The 24,119-nt window shown below is 44.3% G+C and overlaps 1 protein-coding gene across 1 annotated transcript; it reads left to right on the forward strand.

Moving 5' to 3' along the window:
* The first annotated feature begins 8,342 nt into the window (after positions 1–8,342).
* Positions 8,343–11,170, forward strand: LOC144668426 (bcl-2-related protein A1-like). The gene is made up of 2 exons (XM_078530470.1): positions 8,343–8,959; positions 10,805–11,170. The coding sequence occupies exons 1-2, from the start codon at positions 8,534–8,536 to the stop codon at positions 10,949–10,951; spliced, it is 573 nt and encodes a 190-aa protein (XP_078386596.1). The 5' UTR covers positions 8,343–8,533; the 3' UTR covers positions 10,952–11,170.
* Positions 11,171–24,119: the final 12,949 nt, after the last annotated feature.

Here is a 24,119-nt window from a genome sequence, read left to right on the forward strand (position 1 = left end):
AGGTCATTAATGAAACAGCTGAAGATGGTTGGGCCTAGGGCACTACCCTGTGGAACTCCTGCAGCGATGTCCTGGAGCTGAAATGACTGACTTCCAACAACCACAACCATCTTCCTTTGTGCTAGGTATTATTCCAATCAGTGGAGACCTTTCCCCGTGATTACCATTGACTCTAGTTTTGCTAGGGCTCCTTGATGCCACACTTGGTCAAATGCTGCCTTGATGTCAAGGGCAGTCACTCTCGCCTCACCTCCTGTGATGAGAGTGACCAACACAGGCTTAAAAGACCTCATTATCAACCAGATGAAAGTTCTAGCCAGGCTTAAAGGGCTCAGAACAACTAAATCCCCAACCCCAAGAGATTAAGGGAGACAAGTGATAACATTTGTGAAGAGCTAAAGTCAGTCAATTGGAGGAAATTCCACTTGTGTGAAAGCAAGCTAACATAGTTTAAACATGAAAATGAACAAATCTCAACCAAGGAACTACAGACACATCGGTGTAACTTCACAATGCTAAACTAGTGGAATCAATCACCAGGAGTGAATCAAATAAATAATAGTCAGCATGGCTGTAAAAGGGGAAAATTCTGTCTGACTGAACTGGACTTCCTCGAGAAAGTTGTCAGTGTGGATGGGGTTTATCAGGCTGTTACTGAAACTGCAAGCAGTGGGAAAAACTGGTGTATGGATAAGCAATTAGCTGTAGGAATGGTGCTAGAACCTCTGCTGTTTTCGATCTGTGCTTATGAAACCAATGCGAGCTGATCAAGGCCACATACGATACTAAACTAGGAAGAGCTGTGGAGATAGTTGAAGGGACTGATAATGTGAGTTAGATAAGATTTGTAATTGGGAGTGTTACTAACAGATGAAATTCAATCAAGACAACTACAAGGTATTACACAGAGGCAGGAAGGGGAACAAATGTAGCAAGAATACCATCGATGGGATAGAGATATGGATCGTAGTGAATGGAAAGGGATTTGGGTGTTATGGTAGTTCTGTCATGTAGCCCATCAAAAGACGGTGGGGCAGCTATAAATAACTCAAGTAGAATGTTGATTTATAATGCTACATCAGTTGAGTGTAACCTAAAAGATGTCATGCTTAAAAATGATAACTTACACAGAGAGGGAAAAAGTATTCCTGCAAAGAGCAAAACTGAACTTCTAATCCCATAATTTCTCCATTACAAAGAGTAAAAGTACCTTTCCCTCGATAGCATCACTTGTCTGTACCCCGGCCTCTGTCTATATTTTGCTGAAACCTCCAGAATAGATTCTTTCAATGCTCTGCTCCCATCCTCCAGCCTCCATAAACTTCAACTCATCCAAAACTCTGCTGCTTGTATCCTATCCTGTTCCACGTTCCACTCGCCCATCTCCCCATCCTCAGTGGCTAGATTGGCACCTCAGAGTTAAAATTCTCCTCCTTGTGTTTAATTCACAGCATTGGTTTTATTTCAGTAAACTTTTTAAACCCTTCAACTCTCTCTGAGAACTCCGCGTGTTTTGAACTCTGGCCTCTTCTTCACCACCCGCTCCCATCGCCCCACTTCGGAAATTTGTGGTGATTGGTGGTTGTAACCATGCTGCTTCTTTGCCAAAGATTTCTGGTTTTTTTTATACATTAATTACAGCATGGGCATTAAACTCACCATTATTTTCCCAGCAGCAAATTTTGGTTGATAGAACATTAAAGTACAAAAAGCTATTTGCTGTTTTTTTTTCTGCTTGAATTTCATAATTTGGAAAGGGCTGATCTTAGTGCTGTTCTCTCTTAGGTGGGAAAATCCCATATCAGATCACCAAGATCAGTTCGGAATGCCTGAATTTGTGCAAATTATGGGGAATATTGTTATTATGGCACATCAGGCTTGGTGGTCTGTGCACTTAAATAATGGAGACTAGAAACCTTTTTATATAGACAGAAACTGCTCACCACAAAATTCTCTATTGTGTTAGTAAAAATGTTAAAGTTAAGGATGCCTCACACTCATGTCACTGACCTACAAAGGATCAGATTGCTGACACCTTGGTAGTATAGGTTACAGGTGTGTTCCTGACCTGAAGAGCACAGGTTTAACTCTACAACTTACCGCACAGTCTTAGCTTCATCTACCGAAAGCAATAACGTGCTTTCCCCAAGTACAAGAGGCCAAGTCATCTCACGGGCTTATTTATTTTAAAATTTATTTCGAGCTTATTTTAATTCCATATACAGTAAATGGGTTATGGAAATGACTCTGTATGAGAATATACTAAGTGCGTGGGCTGAGGAGTTCTAATGCTGTCGGAGGTGTTTCGGTTCTGACCTTTTCAATGATCGTAATTGATGTGTTTAAAACCTGAACCATGATGAAATTCTTGTACATAAACAACCTGTTTTTGTCACAGAAGATTATTTTTATTGAAATATTATGCCCAGTGTATACTTGAGCCAACTTTCAAAGCTACTACATGATGGACAGTGAAAAACTGGAAATGGTCATTCATGTTGATGGTTAAAAGAGAAAGTTTGCATTTAAATAATGCCTGTGACAGCCTCAGAATATATCAAAGCACTCACTGTACGCTCATGAATTATTTTAATTGTAGCCACTGTTTGAAAATATAGCGATCAATTCGTGCACAGCAAGCTCCCACAAGCAGCACTCAGATAATTGAGCAGATAACCTGTTTTGGTGATATTGGTTGTGGGATAAATATTGTTTAGAACACCAAGACAACTCCCCGTCTGATTTTCAAAAGGTGACCTCTGAACTGGTAGATTAAGCAATAATGCTGCACCAAGGGGTATCAGCTTAGATTCGATGTTGACCAAGAATTTGGATGGGAAATTAAACCAGACCTCATTTGCCCTCTCAAGTGGAGGTCAAAGGTCCCATGGTATTGTTCAAAGAATGGGAGAAGTCATCCCTTATGGTCTCGTCAATAATAATCCCTCGACAAACATCACTAAATAGGTTATCTGGTCATTATCACGCCGCTGTTTGTGGGATCTTCCTGTGCTCAAATTAGCGGACCCCTTTCCGACATTGCAACAGTGACCGCACTTCAAGGGTTCTTAATTGGCTAAGCCTTTGGGATGTCGTGTGATTGTGAAAGTCGCGATAGAAATTCAAATCTTTTTTCTAGATTAAAATATTATTTTGTGCAGCCTATCCTCTGTCAATACAGAATCTACAATAAATAATCATGAAATCGGGGGACCACAGTCACAAACCACACTTTGAATATTCAGGCGACCTTCTGTGATGTTTCAAAACAAAAATAAAAATACCTGGAAAAACTCAGCAGGTCTGACAACATCTGCGGAGAGGAATACAGTTAACGTATCGAGTCCGTATGACTCTTCAACAGAACTAAGGAAAAAAATAAGAGAGGTGAAATATAAGCTGGTTAAAGGGGGGGTGGGGGTGGGACAAGTAGAGCTGGATAGAGGGCCAGTGATAGGTAGAGATTGCCACAAGATGTCATAGACAAAATTACAAAGAGGTGTTGACGGTGGTGATATTAGCTAAGAAATGTACTAATAGGTGACATTAAGGGTAGAAAGCAGGACGAGCAAGGTACAGATAGCCCTAGTGGGGGTGGGGTGGGGGGAACGGATCGAAATAGGCTAAAAGGTAGAGATAAAACAATGGATGGAAATACATTTAAAAATAATGGAAATAGGTGGGAAAAGAAAAATTTATATATATTGTTGGAAAAAAGGGGGATCAGATAGGGGGTGGGGATGGAGGAGAGAGTTCATGATATAAAGTTGTTGAACTCAATATTCAATCCAGAAGGCTGTGAAGTGTCTAGTCAGAAGATGAGGTGCTGTTCCTCCAGTTTGCGTTGAGCTTCACTGGAACATTGCAGCAGGCCAAGGACGGACATGTGGGCATGAGAGCAGGGTGGAGTGTTGAAGAGGCAAGCGACAGGGAGGCCTGGGTCATGCTTGCGGACAGACCGAAGGTGTTCTGCAAAACGGTCACCCAGTCTGCATTTGGTCTCTCCAATGTAGAGGAAACTGCATTGGGAGCAATGAATGCAGTAGACTAAATTGAGGGAAGTGCAAGTGAAATGCTGCTTCACGTGAAAGGAGTGTTTGGGCCCTTGGACAATGAGGAGAGGGGAAGTAAAGATGCAGGTGTTGCACCTTCTGCGATTGCATGGGAAGGTGCCATAGGAGGGGGTTGAGGTGTAGGGGGTGATGGAGAGGTGGACCAGGGTGTCCCGGAGGGAACGATCCCTGCGGAATGCCACCAGGGAGGATGAAGGGAAGATGTGTTTGGTGGTGGCATCAAGCTGGAGTTTGCAGAAATGGCAGAGGATGATCCTTTGAATGCGGAGGCTGGTGGGGTGATAAGTGAGGACAAGGGGGACCCTATCATGGTTCTGGGAGGGAGAGGAAGGCGTAAGGGCGGATGCGCGGGAGATGGGCCAGACACGGTTGAGGACCCTGTCAACCACCGTGGGTGGAAAACCTCGGTTAACGAAGAAGGAAGACATGTCAGAGGAACTGTTTTTGAAAGTGGCATCATCAGAACAGATGCGACGGAGGCGAAGGAACTGAAAGAATAGGATGGAGTCCTTACAGAAAGCGGGGCGTGAGGAGCTGTAGTCGAGGTAGCTGTGGGAGTCGGTAGGCTTGTAATGAATATTGGTGGACGGTCTATCACCAGAAATTGAGACAGAGAGGTCAAGGAAGGGAAGGGAAGTGTCAGAGATGGACCATGTGAAAATGATGGAGGGATGGAAATTGGAAGCAAAATTAATAAATTTTTCCAGGCGCAGACGAGAGCATGAAGCAGCACCGAAGCAGTCATCGATGTACCGGAGAATGAGTTGTGGGAGGGGGCCGGAGTAGGTCTGGAACAAGGAATGTTCCACATACCCCATAAAGAGACAGGCATAACTGGGGCCCATGCGGGTACCCATAGCCACACCTTTTATTTGGAGGAAGTGAGAGGAGTTTAAGGAGAAATTGTTCAGTGAGAGAACACGTTCAGCCAGACGGAGGAGAGTAGTGGTGGATGGGGATTGTTCGGGCCTCTGTTCGAGGAAGAAGCAGAGAGCCCTCAGACCATCCCGGTGGGAGATGGAGGTGTAGAGGGATTGGACGTCCATGGTGAAGAGGAGGCGGATAGGGCCAGGGAACTAGAAATTGTTGCTATGATGTAGGGTGTCAGAGGAATAGCGGATGTAGGTGGGAAGGGACTGGACAAGGGGAGAGAGAAGGGAGTCAAGATAGCAAGAAACTAGTTCCGTGGGGCAGGAACAGGCTGACATGATCGGTCTGCCAGGACAATCCTGTTTGTGGATTTTGGATAGGAGGTAGAAGCGGGCCGTCCGAGGTTGGGAGACTATGAGGTTGGAAGCTGTGGAAGGAAGATCTCCAGAGGAGATGAGGTCAGTAACAGTCCTGGAAACAATGGTTTGATGTTCATTGGTGGGGTCATGGTCTAGGGGGGGTGGAGGAAGTGTCTGTGAGTTGACACTCAGCCTCTGCAAGGTAGAGGTCAGTACATCAGACAACAACAGCACATCCACAAACAGGACTGTCCCGGCAGACCGATCGTGTCAACCTGTTCCTGCCCCATGGAACTCATTTCTTGCTATCTTGACTCCATTCTCTCTCCCCTTGTCCTGTCCCTTCCCACCAACATCCGTGATTCCTCTGACACCCTAAATCGTATCAACAATTTCCAGTTCCCTGGACCCAACCGTCTCCTCTTCACCATGGATGTCCAATCCCTCTACACCTTCATCCCCCACCGGGATGGTCTGAGGGCTCTCCACTTCTTCCTCGAACAGAGGCCTGAACAATCCCCATCCACCACTACTCTCCTCCGTCTGGCTGAACTTGTTCTCCCACTGAACAATTTCTCCTTAAACTCCTCTCACTTCCTCTAAATAAAAGGTGTGGCTATAGGTACCCGCATGGGCCCCAGCTATGCCTGTTTCTTTATGGGGTATATGGAACATTCCTTGTTCCAGTCCTACTCCGGCCCCCTCCCAGAACTCTTTCTCTGGTAAATCGATGATTACTTCGGTGCTGCTTCATGCTCTTGTCTGGACCTGGAAAAATTTATTAATTTTGCTTCCAATTTCCACCCCTCCATCATTTTCACATGGTCCATCTCTGACACTTCCCTTCCCTTCCTTGACCTCTCTGTCTCAATTTCTGGTGATAGACTTTCCACCAATATTCATTACAAGCCTACCAACTCCCACAGCTACCTTGACTACAGATCCTCACACCCCGCTTCCTGTAAGGACTCCATCCCATTCTCTCAGTTCCTTCGCCTCCGTCGCATCTGTTCTGATGATGCCACTTTCAAAAACAGTTCCTCTGACATGTCTTCTTCTTTAACAGAGGTTTTCCACCCACGGTGGTTGACAGGGCCCTCAACCGTGTCCGGCCCATCTCCCGCGCATCCACCCTCACACCTTCCTCTCCCTCCGAGAACAATGATAGGGTCCCCTTTGTCCTCAATCATCACACCACCAGCCTCCGCATTCAAAGGATCATCCTCCGCCATTTCCGCCAACTCCAGCATGATGCCACCACCAAACACATTTTTCCTTCACCCCCCCAGCGGCATTCCGCAGGGATCGTTCCTTCCGGGATACTCCTCCATCCTCCATCACCCCCTACACCTCAACCCCCTCCCACAGCACCTTCCCATGCAACCGCAGAAGGTGCAACACCTGCCCCTTTACTTTCCCTCTCCTCACCTTCCAAGGGCCCAAACACTCCTTTCAAGTGAAGCAGCATTTCACTTGCACTTCCCTCAATTTAGTCTACTGCATTCACTGCTCCCAATGCGGTTTCCTCTACATTGGAGAGACCAAATGCAGACTGGGTGACCGCTTTGCGGAACATCTTCGGTCTGTCCACAAGCATGACCCAGGCCTCCCTGTCGCTTGCCATTTCAACACACCACCCTGCTCTCATGCCCACATGTCCGTCCTTGGCCTGCTGCAATGTTCCAGTGAAGCTCAACGCAAACTGGAGGAACAGCACCCCATTTTCTGACTAGGCACTTTACAGCCTTCTGGACTGAATACTGAGTTCAACAACTTTAGATGATGAACTCTCTCCTGCATCCCCACCCCCTTTCCGATCCCCCCCTTTTTTTTCCAATAATTTATATAGATTTTTTTCCCCACCTATTTCCATTATTTTTAAATGTATTTCCATCCATTGTTTTATCCCCACCTTTTAGCCTATTTCGATCCGTTCCCCCCACCCCACCCCCATTAGGGCTATCTGTACCTTGCTCGTCCTGCTTTCTATCCTTAATGTCACCTATTAGCACATTCCTAAGATAATATCACCACCGTCAACACCTCTTTGTCCTTTTGTCTATGACATCTTGTGGTTATCTCCACCTATCACTGGCCCTCTATCCAGCTCTAAAAACAAAAAACTACTGCGGATGCTGGAAATCCAAAACAAAAACAGAATTACCTGGAAAAACTCAGCAGGTCTGGCAGCATCGGTGGAGAAGAAAAGAGTTGACGTTTCGAGTCCACATGACCCTTCAACAGAACTGTGTGTAGTTAGGAGAGGGGTGAAATATAAGCTGGTTTAAGGTGGGGGGCGGGGGGAGAGAAGTTGAGGGTGGGGTGGTTGTAGGGACAAGCAAGCAGTGCTAGGAGCAGATAATCAAAAGATGTCACAGACAAAAGGATCCATCCATTCTTAATTAGCACTTTTCTTAGATAATATCACCACCTTCAACACCTCTTTGATCCTTTTGTCTGTGACATCTTTTGATTATCTGCTCCTATCACTGCTTGTTTGTCCCCACAACCACCCCACCCTCAACTTCTCCCCCCCCCCCGGCCCCCACCTTAAACCAGCTTATATTTCACCCCTCTCCTAACTACACACAGTTCTGTTGAAGGGTCACGTGGACTCGAAACGTCAACTCTTTTCTTCTCCACCGATGCTGCCACACCTGCTGAGTCTACCCAGCTCTACCTGTCCCACTCCCCCTTAAACCAGCTTATATTTCACCTCTTTTCTATTTTTCCTTAGTTCTGTTGAAGAGTCATACGGACTCGAAACGTTAACTGTGCTCCTCTCCGCAGATGCTGTCAGACCTGCTGAGTTTTTCCAGCTATTTTTGTTTGGGATTTCCAGCATCCACAGTTTTTTGTTGCTTTTTATTCTGTGACGATTCCAGGATGGAATGGCTGAGATGAGTCGATGGGCCGAGTGGCCTGATTCCCGCTCCTCTGTCCTCACGGTCTCTTAGCATTGGACGGGTTAAAGTTTCCGGCAAAACACGTTTCCACTTGTTTCCATGGTGTGGCGGGGACTGAGAGTGGAGTTTTTTCCGGACCGAAGGTGGGCGGCGCTCAGCGACAGGGACTGAATTATCGAAATGGAAAATCCGAGGTTATTCAAAACCGATGGTTCCTCCTTTCGGTTTTGATGCGTAATTGGGTTTTTGGAAGGCGCGGGGCTGGTGTATATATTGAAGCGGTTTTGCAGAGACGGCGGAAGCAGCCCAGAGACCAGGACTCACTATGGGCCATGAAGGTCCAGACTCCCAGGGGTTCGTCTACTCTTTAGTCAAGGATTACCTAACCTTTGCGCTGGAGGGATCCCCGGCGGCTCCTGCGCCCAACAGCGCGGCGGAAACTCTGCGCAAGGCTGCCACCTTCCTCCAGGGAATTCAGAGGCAGGAATTCGAACTCTGCGTCAACAAACTCAACGTCGGCTCGGTCGAGGAGGCGAAGCGGGCGCTCCCGGTGCTCCTGCGGGAGGTCTACACCGACGGGACCGACAACTGGGGCAGGCTCGTGGCTTTGTACGTCTTTTGTGGAGCGTTGGTCAGGCGCCTGAGACGCAGCGGCATTCCCGAGGAGGGACTGGTTGAGGAGATAGCCCAGTGCGTGGCCCAATACACCTGGACTCACAAAGCGGCGTGGATCAAGGAGAACGGTGGCTGGGTAAGGGGGAAACTTTACACTTCATCAGAAGCTTAAACCCCTTGTCAGCTTTACTTTCTTTTATTCCCCATTCTTTTGCATTCGTTTGTGGATGAACCGATCGGCGGGTGATCCTTGATGAGTTATTTGCTCAAATGTTATTATATGGTTAGTATGTTCGGTTGAGGAACGTTCACTCAACAATGAAGGCACTACTTTCACCCCAGGCATTAACTTCTGTGCCAAGTGAGCAAGCAGCTCGACAGCATTGGCAAGAAATGTTCAAATAGGGAGGTAATTTGCTCTCCCTGGGTTCACTCTTCCAGAAACCAATCCTGTTCTCCCGTCACCTCAGCTAATCACACCTGGCATGAATGTGAGGTTTTTACTACCCATCACTGAAAATGGTCACTTTTTGTGTGACAAAGTCCTTTTCTGATATCTGCTTCTTACCAGTTTCAGCTTATGCTCCCTTGTCCTCAAGTCTTGTCTTAGCTTGAAGTAGTGCTCACGTCTGTCTTTAGTTACTGTACACCTCCACAAGTTTCCCTCTTTACCCTCCTTTCAAGGTGTAAGAATTAGTTTTTCTAGTATTTCTTCACACTGTAATCCTATGTCCCCAATGATTTCCCTTGTGGCTCTTCTCTGCACCACTGCAGGGTTTCAATCTTTTACTGATGCCTTAGTGGCCAAAAGGAAGTACAACTGAGATCTGATCTCTGACATGGCATCATCTGACTTGTACCCATCTAATCTGGCACCATATTCAGCATGTTTTTGGTTTTGTTTATTCATTACTTTCATATGTTAACATCTTCTAGATCCTTGTGTCACCCATAATAATTTTACAATACTCACTTTCTGTTCCAGTGGATAGCGCTTTGCACTTGACTGTGTAATAAATTTCATCTACCACTCTATTGCCCATCTATAGATTTTCGTTTTACACTCCCTAGTTTTGTCAGTTCCTCATTGGCTTGGTGCTGGAAGCCATGACAGCATACCATTCAAATGTACTTCCTTATTGTAGTGAAATGCCAATGTCTATTATGTCCAACTCAGGTTAGTAGTTGAACAGAAGCTGTGTTTCTCCCCTTCTTGATTGTGTGTGCCTCAAATGGCAGACCCCTGCCCCTTCCCCTTTCTCAGTTCCTCTCCTTGGAACAAACTACTTCATGGAGTAATCTCTTAGAAACAAAACTGAAAAAAGATAATGGAGACATTTATTAGAAGTTGGGAGAAATTCTCTAGCTAAAAAAAACTCCTTGCAATGATACAGCAAAAGTCTCAATATAAAACTTTTTTAAACCAAACTCAAGGTTTGTCACATGACTCTTACTGATTTATTTTTTTCTTTATGCATCAGTAGCAAAGTAGAATTATGAAGGAATTAAGACTAAACTAAGAAATACGGCCTTGTAATTTCTTTCTGTCTGCATTGCTCTGTTCACATTAATCACTGCATACAGAAAAGCAAATCGACAATTATATACATAACATGTTTAGTGGGAAAAATGTAATTTAATTTTTAATTGAAAATCAATTTAGTGCATCCAGCATAGAGTTACACTCAACAGGCTCACATGTCAGAAATGCGGCCACATTGATCTCTCTCACACAAGTTACTCACGGCTGCATGACTTTCCACCCAATAAAGTAATGGCAGGGAATTCATGGCCTGCGAATCATTTGTGCGTTTAGCCTCCATGCCCAAATTCTCAACATGTGTGTCCATCATGATAAACTGACCAGGAGCACTCAATTACAAAACTGACCTGACTGTGCATATACAATAACATCTTGAAGACAGGTGCAAACATCAATGGTGCCTCATTCACTAATGAATTTTACTTTTTTTTTAAATAGGAGAAAGGATTCGTGGAATACTTCCAGCAGGACAACCCCGGGTTTGTGAAATACTTCCAGCAAAAAAGCCCCCTATTGTCTTATGCAAAGCTAGCTGCTCTCACAGGGATCGTTGCTGCATTTTCCTTTGTGATCTACCAGCACTGAAAACAGTGAGAAACACCAAAAACTCTACGTGTGGGAAGCCAGAACAGCACATGAACATTGAGCCTTGAAGTGAGAACCTTGTACTGGACTTGGTCTAATTGATCTTTTGTTGAGCTTTTTGAATCGAAGCAAATACAAAAAGTTGAGATATAGTAAACCCTGAATTATATTATAAATAGAATGCACATTATTAATTTAAATAAATGTTTCAGTAAGAAAGACTTGCAGTTATATAGAGTATTTTACAATCTTAGGATGTCTCAAAACACATACGGTGAATGCTGTACTTTTGATGTGTACTCACTGTTTTTAATGCAGGAAATTTCCACAAACAGTGTGATAATAGCCAGATAATCTGTTTTAGTAATATTGGTTGAGGAATCATTCTTGGCTTGGACACCCAGGTCAAAATAGAGCTGTGGGATCTTTTATATCTGCACGAGAGGGCAGCCAAGGCCTCAATTTAAATTCATCCAAAATACTGGGAGAGACGAATAACACGAGAGTAGAAAATAGGAAGTTCTTCTTTATTCTTTCATGGGATACTAGTGTCGCTTGCAATAACACCACCCTTTGTTGCACATCCCAAATTGTCCTTGAGAAGGTGGTGGTGAACTACTGCCTTGAAGTGCTTAAGTTCATCTGGTGCAGATACACCCATGGTGCTGTTAGGCAAGGAGTTCCAGGGATTTGATGCAGTAACAGTAAATAAATAGTGATATAGAGTTTCAAGTCAGGATGATGAGTGGCTTGGAGGGGAACTTGCAGGTGTGGCATTCACACCTATCTGCTGCCCTTGTCCTTCTAGGTGGTAGAGGTCATGAGTTTGGAAGGTGCTGTCGAAGGTGCCTTGGCGAGTTTCTGCAGTGCATCTTGCAGATGGTACACACTGCTGCCACTGAGTGTCAGTGGTGGAGGGAGTGAATGTTTAAGGTGGTGGATGGGGTGCTGATCAAGTGGATTGCTTTGTCCTGGATTGTGCCGAGCTGCTTGAGAGTGTTTGGAGTCACACTCACCCAGGCAACTGGAGAGTATTCCATCACACTCCTGACCTGCGCCTTGTAGATGGTGGTCAGGAGATGAGTTACGTGCCACAGAATTCCCAGCCTCCGACTTGCCCTTGTAACCACAATATTTATATGGCCACTCCAGTTCAGTTTCTTGTCTATGGTAGTGGGGAATTCAGCGATGTTAATGCCATCAGTAAAGTGATGGAAGGGGTCATTAACAATACTGTCAAGCGGCACTGCTTAGCAATAACCTGCTCACTGATGCTCAGTTTGGTTTCTGCCAGGACTACTCAGCTCCTGACCTCCATTACAGCCTTGGTTGAAACATTGTCAAAAGAGCTGAACTCCACAGGTGAGATGAGAGTGACTGCCCTTGACATCAAGGCAGCATTTGACCGAGTGTGGCATCGAAGAACCCTAGCAAAACTGGAGTCAATGGGAATTGGAGGGGGGGGCGGAATCTCTCCACTGGCTCAAGTCATACCAAGCAAAAAGGAAGATGGTTGTGGTTGTTGGAGGTCAATCATCTCAGCTCCAGATCATCACTACAGGAGTTCATCAGGGTAGTGTCCTCGGCCCAACCATCTTCAGCTGCTTCATCAATAACCTTCCTTCAATCATAAGGTCAGATGTGGGGATGTCCATTGATGATTGCAAAATGTTAGGCACCATTTGTGACTCCTCAGATACTAAAGCAGCCCATGTCCAAATGCAGCAAGACCTGGACAATATCCAGGCTTGGGCTGACAAGTGGCAAGTACCATTTGTACCCCACAAGTGCCAGGCAATGATCATCTCCAACAAGAGAGAAACTAACCATTGCCCCTTGACATTCAATGGCATTACCATCACTGAATCCCCTGCTATCAATATCCTGGGGGTTACCATTGACCAGAAACTGAACTGGACTAGCCATATTAATACTGTGGCTACAAGAGCAGGTCAGAGGCTAGGAATCCTGCAGCGAGTAACCCACCTCCTGACTCCTCAAGCCTGTCTACTGTCTACAAGGCACAAGGCAGGAGTGTGATGGAATGCTCTCTACTTGCCTGGATGTGTGCAGCTCCAACAACACTCAAGAAGCTTGACAGCATCCAGCACAAAGCAGCCCGCTTAATTGGCACCCCACCTGCAAACATTCACTCCCTCTACCACCGACACACAGTAGCAGCAGTGTGTACCATCTACAAGATACAGTGCAGAAACTCACCAAGACTCCTTAGACAGCACCTTGCAAATCCATGACCACTACCATCTAGAAGGGCAAGGGCAGCAGACTCATGGGAATACCACCACCTGGAAGTTCCCTTCCAAGCCACTCACCATCCTGGCTTGGAAATATATTGCCATTCCTTCATTCTCACTGGGTCAAAATCCAGGAACTCTATCCCTAACAGCACTGTGGGTGTACCTACACCACATGGACTGCAGCGGTTCAAGAAGGTAGCTCACCACTTTCTCAAGAACAATTAAGGATGGGCAATAAATGCTGGTCCAGCCAGCAGTGCCAAATTACATGAAAGTATTTTTGAAAAAAATTGAATGTCAAGGGGTAATGGTTAGCTTCTCCTTTGTTGGAGATGACCATTGCCAGGCACTTGTGTGGCATGAATGTAACTTGCCCTTATCCACCAAGCCTTAATATTGTCCAGGTCTTCCTGCAGATGGACATGGACTGCTTCAATATCTGAGGAGTTGCGAATGGTGCTGAACACTGTAATTTTCAACGAACATTCCCACTTCTGACCTTATGAAGGAGGGAAGGTCATTGATGAAGCAGTTGAAGATGATTGGGCCTAGGACACTATTGTTAGGAACTCCTGCAACAATGTCCTAGGTCTGAGATGATTGACCTCCACCAACCACAACCATCTTCCTTTGCGCTAGATATCAAACTAACCAGCGGAGACTTTTCCCCTTGACTCCAGTTTTGCTAGGGCTCCTTGATGCCACACTTGGTCAAATGCTTCCTTAATGTCAAGGGCAGTCACTCTCACCTCACCCTCTTAGTTTAGCTCTTTTGTCCATGTATGGACTAAGGCTGTGATGAGGAACAGTGGCCCGGGCAGAACCCAAACTGATCATCAGTGAGCAGTTTATTGCTGCGTAAGTGCTGCTTGATCACACTGTCGATGACCCCTCCTGCTGCTTTGATAATCGAGAATAGACTGGTGGGGCAGTAATTGGCTGGGTTGAATTTGTCCTGCTTTTTTGCTGACAGGATGTATCTGGGGAATTTTCCACATTGCCGGGTAGGTGTCAGTGTTACAGCTGTACTGGAACAGCTTGGCTAGGGGCGTGGCAAGTTCTGGAGCACAAATCTGCTGGAATGTTGTTGGGGCCCATAGCGTTTGCAGCATCCAGTGCCTCCAGCTGTTTCTTGATATCATTGTGAGTGAATTGAACTGGCTGAAGACTGGCATCTCTTATGCTGGAGACCTCAGGAGGAGGCCGAGAGGATCATCCACTTGGCACTTCTGGCTGAAGATGGTTGCAAGTGCTTCAGTCTTGTCTTTTGCACTGACATGCTGGGCTCCCCTATCATTGACGATGGGGATATTTGTGGAACCTGCTCTCCCTGTTAGTTTTATAATTGTCCACCACTATTCTCGACTCGATGTGGCAGGACTTCAGAGCTTAGATACAATCTTTTGCGTTTGGGATCATTCAGCTCTGTCTATCGCTTGCTGCTTATGCTGTTTGACACTCAAGTAGTCCTGTGTTGTAGCTTCACACCTCATTTTTAGGTATGCCTGGTGCTGCTCCGAGCATGCCTTCCTGCACACTTCATTGAACCAGGGTTGGTCCCCCAGCTTGCTGGTAATGATGGAGTGGGGGCATATGACAGGCCATGAGGTTACAGATTGTGTTCAAGTACAATTCTGTTGTTGCTGATGGCTCACAGTGTCTCATGGATGCCCAGTCTTGAGTTGCCAGATCTGTTCGAAATCTATCCCATTTAACACAGTGGAAGTGCCACACAACTTGATGGAGGGTATCCTCAATGTGAAGGCGAGACTTCATCACTACAAGGACCGTGTGGTGGTCACTCCTATCAATACTGTCACGGACAGATGCATCTGCGACAGGTAGTCTGTAAGGACGAGATCAAGTAGATTTTTCCCTCTCTTTGGTTCCCTCCCCACTTGCCACAGACCTAGATTAGCAGCTTTAGGACTCTGGTTGCTCAGTCAGTAGTGGTGCTACCGAGCCGATCTTGGTGATGGACAGTGAATTACCCCACCCAGAGTACATTCTGTGCCCTTACTACCCTTACCACCCTTAGTGCTTCTTTCAATTGGTATTCAACATGATCTATAACCGGGGGAGTGGTGGGGTGCAGTCGGTAGGTCGTAATCAGCAGGAAGTTTCCTTGCCCATATTTGACCTGATGCTATGAAACTTCACAGGGTCCAGAGTCGATGTTCAGAACTCCTAGGGCAACTCCCTCCTGACTGAATATCACTGTGGTGCCATCTCTGCTGGGTCTGTCCTGCTGGTGGGACAGGACATTCTCAAGGATAGTGATGGTGGTGTCTGTGACATTATCTGTAAGGTATGATACGATGAGTATGACTATGTTAGGCTGTTGCTTGACTAGTCTGTGAGATAGCTCTCCCAATTTTGGCACAAGCGCCCAGATGTTTGTAAGGAGGACTTTGCAGTGTTGACAGGGCTGTGTTTGCTGTTATTTTTTTTCCAGTGCCTAGGCGGTCCGTCCTGTTTCATTCCTTTTAGGCTTTGCAGAGGTTTGATATGACTGAGTGGCTTGCTAGGCTATTTCATAGGGCATTTATGAGTCAACCACATTTCTGTGAATCTGGAGTCACATGCAGGCCAGACGATTTCCTTCCCTAAAGGATATTAGTGACTAGCTTTTAATTCTAGAGTTATTATTTGAATTTAAATTCCACCAGCAGCCACGATGGGATTTGAACCGGTGTTCCCAGGGCATTAGCCTGGGCCTCTGGATTCTAGACCAGTGACATTACCACTATGCCATTGGGTCTTTTCCCTTCCCCTTCCCCTTCATTTAACCCTCCCCGCAGTGAATGGTTAAGATCTGGAATGTACTGCCTGAAAATTTGGTGGAAGCATATTCAGTCAGGGCATTCAAAAGGGAATTGGATAATTAACTGAAGATAAATGGATTTACAGGGCTACGAGATCAAGACCAGGGAGTGGGACTAGGTGAGTTTCTATTGCATAGAGCTGGCATACGATGGGAAAATGGCTTTCCTCTGTGCTGTAACTATTTCTATGATTCCATAAAGGGGGCCCCCCTGACAGTGCAGCACCCTCTTAGTAACAATGCTGAAGTGTCATCTAAATTTTGTACTGGGATGGGACCTGAACTCCCAATCTTCTAACTCAGAGGTGAAAATGCTACCACTTGAGCAATGGCTGACAAGAAGGACAAGGCCAGTTGATGTATTATTACCTTAATGTCACCGTTCTATATACAGCAATAAGTAGTAATTCTTTGTATGTCGCAGCTGAAAATTAACTAACATTTTATAATACGTCTCAAGTGATTATTCATTGAGATTTGGTCTTTATTCAAACAGAGTCTGTGATAAACTCTGAGTGAAACTACTGTTTTGCAAAGAGAGTCATTCTTTCATTACAGTCTGTAAATAGTTGGGATTTGGAGCTTTCCCATTTTGAAGTAGGAAGATCTGTAAAAGGTTACACCGTTCGAATACCTTCAACATTTTTGATAATTTTTACACCATCGTAATTAATCAAAATTAAGTGCATTTTACTCTATCAAAAATTAAAATTAATTAAACCAAGGCACCAAAGGAGGAACAATAATATTTGAACGAGTACCAATGTAAAGCAGCATCAGAAATAGATGCTAAATAGAGTGGGACAGTTTCATACCCTTGACAGAAATTTGCCTTTAACTAAGGCAAGATTGTGAACTAAATATTCCCAACTAAACCATTTTCAGAAGATAGATTAGAAAAGGGGAAGAGGGCTAGCTTTAATGAAGAAGGCTGAAATTAGAAATCATAGTTTTTCTTGAATGTGCTCAAATGGAGGTCTGGGTTGTGTTAAATATTAAAGGATTTGTTACAATATTGGGATTACATTATAGGGCTGGTTCTATGAGAAGAGGCTGCCATTTGTAGTTACCATGGAAATAAGCCAGATGAAGGACCATGGAATTGATCCTTTTATTAATGCAACTAGCAGGGATTTAAACCAACAGATGGGAAAGAGGCAGCACTAGCATTCCAGTTGGTCTATAGTAGACTCATCTTAACTTCAATCGAGCTCAAAATGTTTATTTCACACAACGACAAAAAAATGTGGCCGGAAGACTGAAAAGATTTCTTCACTCTGCCCCACCTCCCAATTAATAAACCCGTCCAATAAAACTGGATTCAGTGGCACATGCATTGACTAATGAACCCAAAACCCAGGGGGAAGACAGTGGTGTAATGGTAATGTCAATAGACTAATAATCCAGAGGCCTAGTGAATGCCCAGGGAACAAGGGTTAAAATCCCACCATGGCAGCTGGTGGAATTTAATTTCAATTAATAGAACCTGGAATGGAAAGCTAGGGCGGGATTTTCTGACCCCGCCCACTGACCGGATCGTCCGGTCCCGCCAAAAGTCAATGGATTTTTGGCTGGGCCACCAAATCTCCTACGGTGGGTCCCGCCCACAATGGGGCCAGAAAATCCTGGTCCTAGTCTTAGTAATAATGACCGTGAAACTATCATCGATTGTCATAAAATCCCATCAGGTTCACTAATGTCCTTTAGGTAAGGAAATGTGCCATTCTTAGCCGGTCTGGCCTACATGTGACTTCAGACCCAAAGCAATGTGGTTGACTCTTAACTGTCCCCTGAAATGGTTAAGCAAGCCAGTTAGTCCAAGTGGAATTAGGGATGGGGAACAAATGCTGTCTGTCCCATTGACACCCACATCCCATGAAAGAATAAGGTGAAAACCAGATTGAAAAATCCCATCAATCCTCCTCCTGGGAACTCTCAGTGGACCCCATGGGTACTTTACAGGTTTATATAATCATAAATACAGCACCAAAAATTTAAAAGAAACAATTAGCAACATGATCTGCGTCATTACTTTAATCAGTGTTTGAGTTTCTAATTCTTTTCTCCAAAGCAGCGGAACAATTGAGGCTTAAAAAAAAATTGCTTTGAATAAATCTCAGAGAAATTTAATGAGTTTTATGAACTGTGCAGCCTGATGTGAGGAGGTGGTTGGGATTTGAACAACACATTATTTTTATAATGGAACCTTGCAATTGAAAATCTGGATTCCTCCCCTACTCCTATTAACCATGTGTGAGCTCTTTGAAAAAAAATAGAGTGGAAGATACAGCCCCTAATGGATTGTGTAGGATGTTGTCTTAGAGTAACTGTTGGAGTTACCCCAACCCACCTTGTATCATGTCACCCATGCAAAGTAATATGCCTAATCAAAGCTATTTGAATCATCATTCATAGAATCAAATTGCGGCTATTTGATTTATCCTGCCTAGGCAGGTATGCAAAAAGAGCTACACAATTAATCCCAATACCTTGCTCTTTCTATATAGCCCTGCACTTTTCATTTTCAAGTATATATCCAACATTCTCTCGAATTTTACTATTGAATTTGCTTCAACCATCTTTTCAGCCAGTGCATTTTAAATCATAAGAACCTGCTGCATAAAATAGATTCTCCTCCTCTCCCTGATTTTTAAATCAATCACCTTAATTGTATCCTCTGGTCACCTTACTGTCTCTCCTGGAAACAGTTTCTCTCTATCTGCTTTATCAAATATCCCCCATCATTTTGAACACCTCTATTAAATTTTCTTTTAACCTTCTCTGCTCTAAGGAGAACAATCCTAGCTTTTTCTAGTGCTGAAATCCCTCATCCCTGATATGATTCTAGTAAATCTCCTCTGTACTTATTCACAGCTTTTACTCTTAGAGAACTTGAATTTGCCCTGGTGCTGTGACTATGTCTTGGCTTCACTGGTAAAGTGGTTGGATTAAACTTGCTGTTGGTAATGGCAGATGCTTAGGCTAGTGAAGCATTATTACTTGGATTAGGATTCCAGTTAGTGCAAAGGTAAAAATTGTTTAGGATAGAGTTAGGCTTAGGACTTATGTACGCACTAAATTTAGAGTTAGAGTTATGTTACAAGACCAGTAACGTTTTTCTATATAGGTCATCAAACTCAGTCACAAAGTCCATCAAAACTCTGTCTTCCTTATGAAGAATTTCAGCTCCTCTCTTTCTAGGATGTAGCCTGATCTCTAATCGACAGCAAAGCACAACCAACCAGAGTTCAGTTGCCAAGAAGAACATAAGCAAAAGGTGCTTGAGACATGACAAAACATTTTCACTTTTTAGCAGTGAGCTATGAAACATCCACTAGTATATTAGTGTAAAATTGAATGGTTAAGGTATTGGTCTCTCAATTTAGAGGTCGTGGGCAGAATTTTACGACGGCGGGATTTTACGTTCCCGCTGTCGTCAATGGGATTTATAACGGCCCCGTCCCCGCTGAAACGGGGCTGTAAAATTCTGCCCCATGAGTTTAAATTCCACCATAGCATAGTAGAGCTTGATTTAATAAATCTGGTCATTTGTGAAGCTGCAAAAATTCATCTGCTTCACTAAATATCTTTCAAGGGAACTGTTGTAGGGTGGCTGAGTTGTACTATTAGTGATACAGTTGATCTGCAGACACTTCTTGGGTGGAAACTAAATTTATTTACAAAATACTCAGCAGCAACCATATGTATGCTTTCAACTCTAACTCCATATTGACTGCTGAGGTAGCCTGCTCTACTCTCCTATTGGTTACTACAGATCATGTGATCTTCTTTACCAAGTATTCTTCTTAAAGGTACATTACACACTAAATAAAACCATAATTACTACATTCCTCCCCCTTTAACTCGGCTATACATACCATATTTTCAAGTACATTATTTTTCAAGGCAACATAATATCTACACCGGGAAAGGAATTTACAAGTTCAGTCTTTCAGGTGCTTTCCTGGTATGTGTGCAACATCACAGCTCCACAACTTCAGATTCTTTGTCAGGAACCTCCTCTTCCACAGTTGTTTGAACATCAGGTGCTTCGGTGGGCACTTGCAGTTCTGTATCTTCAACTCTTACAGGAACATCAGACATATCTGTCCTGGGTTGAGTATCCTCAACTGGAAACGCAGACCCGGTCATGGTCACTGGTGGAACCAAATCTTGGTGATTTGTCTCTTTCTTCCTTAAATGGTCCACATGTTTATGGATGATCCGGCCGTCCACCTCCAAGATAGAGGTCCAGTCACCACACTTATTTCACCCAGTAACCACTTTGGTCCTTCCCTGAAGTTTTTCACGTATACCAGCTCTCCCATGGTAAATTTCCTCTTGCGACTATGCCAGTCATGTCTAGTTTTCTGGCTTCCCTGACTCCTTTCCACCTTCCCCTCTAATTTCTCATTATTAAGCTCAATCTTGTCCTGCGACGACGTTTCAACAATAACTCCGCAGGTGTGACACCTGTTGCTGTGTGAGGGGTGGTCCTGTAATGAAAAAGAAAGCGTGCTAGCTTGGTTGCCAAGGAATCGCCAGTTAGTTTTTCATGCCTGTCTTGAAGGTTTGAACCGCCCTTTCGGTCAGTCCATTTGAGGGAGGGTGGTACAGTGCAGTTTTCAAATGAGTGATACTGTTGAGGTTGATAAACCATTGAAACTCAGCACTCATAAATGCCGTGATGTTATCGGAAATGACTACTTCTGGTAGTCCATGAATGGCAAAACTCTGACGTATTTTCTCAATTGTAGCAGCTGACAGAAATTACTTTTCAATGGGCATCGACAATGAGCATTGTTTCCAGGAAAGGTCCAACACAGTCAATGTGTAACCACACCCAGGGTCTACCAGGCCACTCCCATGGGTGTAATGGAGCTGTCATTAGCAATTGTTGTAGTTGCTGACATTGCAACCAGTGCTTTACTAAACTCTATTTCACCATCCTTCCCAGGCCACCGAAGATAGCTGCATGCTATGGTCTTCATGCAGGAAATTCTTGGATGGGCACTGTATAGTTCAATTAAAAGTGGTTCCCTTCCCTTTGGAGGAACTATCACTCATGCTCCCCACAATAAGATGCCACCCTGGCTGGTTATTTCATGTCTTCTGTTGAAGTACGGTTTCATTTCGTCAGGTACGGGCTCCTGTGACCAACCATGTAGCACTTGTTCTCGTACCTGAGATAGGACTGGGTCCCAACTTTTCCAGTCTCTGATCTGTCGAGCAGATACCAGCGACGAATCTAAGAAATTTAACAGTAAAACACGTTCCTGTAGAACTGGGACATGCTGATCATTTTCTTATAAAGGCAAATGACTAGGGGCATCGGCATTTGCGATTTGATTGCCAGGCCTATGTACAAAGGTGTATTCATATGCTGCCAGAATTAAAGACTATCGTTGTATTCTTGCTGAGGCTTTGGGTGGTATAGCCTTGTCCTCACTAAACAATCCTGGCAATGGTTTGTGGTCTGAAACGATTGTAAAATGGCGGCTGTGTACTTATTGGTGAAATTTCTTGACACCAAAGATGATGGACAGGCCTTCTTTCTCTATCTGCGAGTATCCCTTTTCTGCTGTGGTGAGTGTTCTTGATACGTAACCTATTGGCCGTTCTGTGCCGTCGTCCATCTGATGAGAGAGTAGGGAGATGCGTCACACGTCAGCACCAACTCTTTTGTCTGGTTATAATGCACTAATAGATTGGGCGAGTGCAACAATTGTTTCACCTTTATGAAAGCTTGTTTCTGGGGCACCTCCCAAGACCAACATTAGTTCTTTTTGAGTAGAGAATGCAGGGGGGCAGCACTGTAGATAAATTGGGTAAGAACCACCCATAATAGTTGATCATTCCTTGGAATGATTTGAACTCTGAGGCGTTCTTTGGTGCAGCTGCCTCTCTTATAGCTCTCACTTTCTCCTCAACCAGGTGGAGGCCCTGTGAATCTACCCAGTGACCCAAATAGATTATCTCCCTCACTTGGAAAGTGCTCTTTTTTCTTAAACACACTCCAGTTTGCAAGAAACGTTTTAAGACTTCTATTAAGTTTGCCAAATGCTCTAAATAGATTACAACCTGGGACAGTCCCTCCACCCAGTAAGCTTTCTATTGTTCTCTGAAAGATGTCATAAGCGGAGGAGACACCAGAAGGCAATCGTGTATATTGGTACAGCCTTTTGTGGGTATTGATTGTGACGCAGTAACCCACTTGCTCTCAACTGGAAAATTTCAGCCCATTCTAACTTAACCTCCTTTAACCAATTTTGCCCCAGGAGGCTTGGCCCTTCCCCTGCTACCACCATCAAGGGCAGCTTTGCCGATAGGCTTCCATAATGAGCAGTTACTCTGCTCATGCCTTTTACTTGAATGTCTTCACCCGTATATGTTTTTAGCTTGGTGGCTGTTTCTTCTAAACTTAATTGATGTTCACCATTATTCAAATATCTGAAGGTATGTTCCCCAATTACTGTAGTGGAAGCTCCCATGTCCACTTCCATTCCAACAGGTTTGCCATTTGCTTTCACTGTGACAAATATTGATCTTGTCTTTCGAACTTTCAGATTAAACAATGAGTAAATGTCTGAATTTGTTGCTTCAGGCTCTTCTACATTGTAGATTTCATTGGGCTGCTTCTTTTGTTTACAAACCTGCTTGAATCTTTCCTTGTACTACCTCATCATATGTCCATTTCTGTGACAATAGTAGCATTCGATTTTTTTTAAACTTCCAATTGCTAAAAGACTGATTGTTTCCACCTCTATTAAAACTATTCTTCAGTTTCGCTGCTAAGTTACTTTTCTTTATTCTTTGGCTGGCGGGGGCTGTTTCCCGCTTCTTGGTGGAGTCTCGCTTTTTTGCGCCTCTTTCGGCTGAGGCTTCCCACCCGATGTGGAGGATAGCGCCATTTTGCACACCCTGTAATGCTTTTGAATCTCTTACTGCGCTTTCCATGGTTAGCGCTATCTCTAGCGCTTTCTTGAAATCCAGATTCACTTTGGACAATAATCTTTTCTGAATAGAGTCCTCTTTCATACCACACACTAAATGATCTCTGAGCATGTCATTCAGGGTCGTACCGCACTCACAATGTTCCATTAGCTGCTTCAAATTTTCCACGAAGCATGCAATTGTCTCACCCAGGGCTCTGTTTCACAAATTAAACCTGAACCTCTGCATCGTGACTGAGGGCTTGAGTTGAAAGTGACCCTTCACGAGGTCCACCAATTCATCGAAATTCTTTGAATCTGGGGCACTGGGTGTAGTCGAACTTTGAATCAAACTGTAGGTTTTGCTCCCACAAGTACTCAAGAGGGTCACTTACCTCTTCTCCTCCCCCGTAATCTTGTTCCCTTGAAAAAAGAACGTGAGGCGCTCTATGTATTGAGACCAATCGTCTGTGGCTGGTTTAAAAGGATCAATTCTCCCAGATTGTGGTATTTTGAGAGTGGGTAACTTTTCAATTCTAACGGAGCTTGCTACTTACAATCACTGGGTGAGGTACAGTGCCGATTTATTTTTAACTTGATTTCTTCTGTTCAATCCTGTTTTATCGTCGTCGCCAGTTTGTTGTATGGTGGACCGAGTTGTACTATTAATGATAGAGTTGATCTGCAGACACTTCATGAGTGGAAACTGTAAGTTTATTTACAAAATATTCAGCAGCAGCTATACGTGTGCCTTAAAACCCAACTTTAAACTGACTGCTGAGGTAGCCCATAGTATCTCCTATTGGTTACTACAGATCATGTGATCTTCCTTAACAAGTATTATTCTTAAAGGTACATTACACCCTAAATAAAGAGGCGTCAGCTGTGGCTCAGTTTATAGCACCCTCGCCTTTGAATCAGAAGGTTGTGGGTTCATGTCCCACTCCCGGAAACCAAGAACTGTGAATGTACTCGAAAGAGTTACATGCGATCTGTTGATAACTCGAAAGAGTTACACCCTAAATAAAACCCTAATTACTACAGTAAGGAACTTGTCACCTGGGTCTGGCCAACATAGGATTTGACTCAATGCAATAGATGCTGTGTTGATGGTGTCACCGTAACGTGAAAATAAATAAAGGTCATAAGAAACT

This window comes from Cetorhinus maximus, chromosome 26 (genome assembly GCF_964194155.1).
Source record: "Cetorhinus maximus chromosome 26, sCetMax3.hap1.1, whole genome shotgun sequence".
NCBI lineage: Eukaryota > Metazoa > Chordata > Chondrichthyes > Lamniformes > Cetorhinidae > Cetorhinus > Cetorhinus maximus.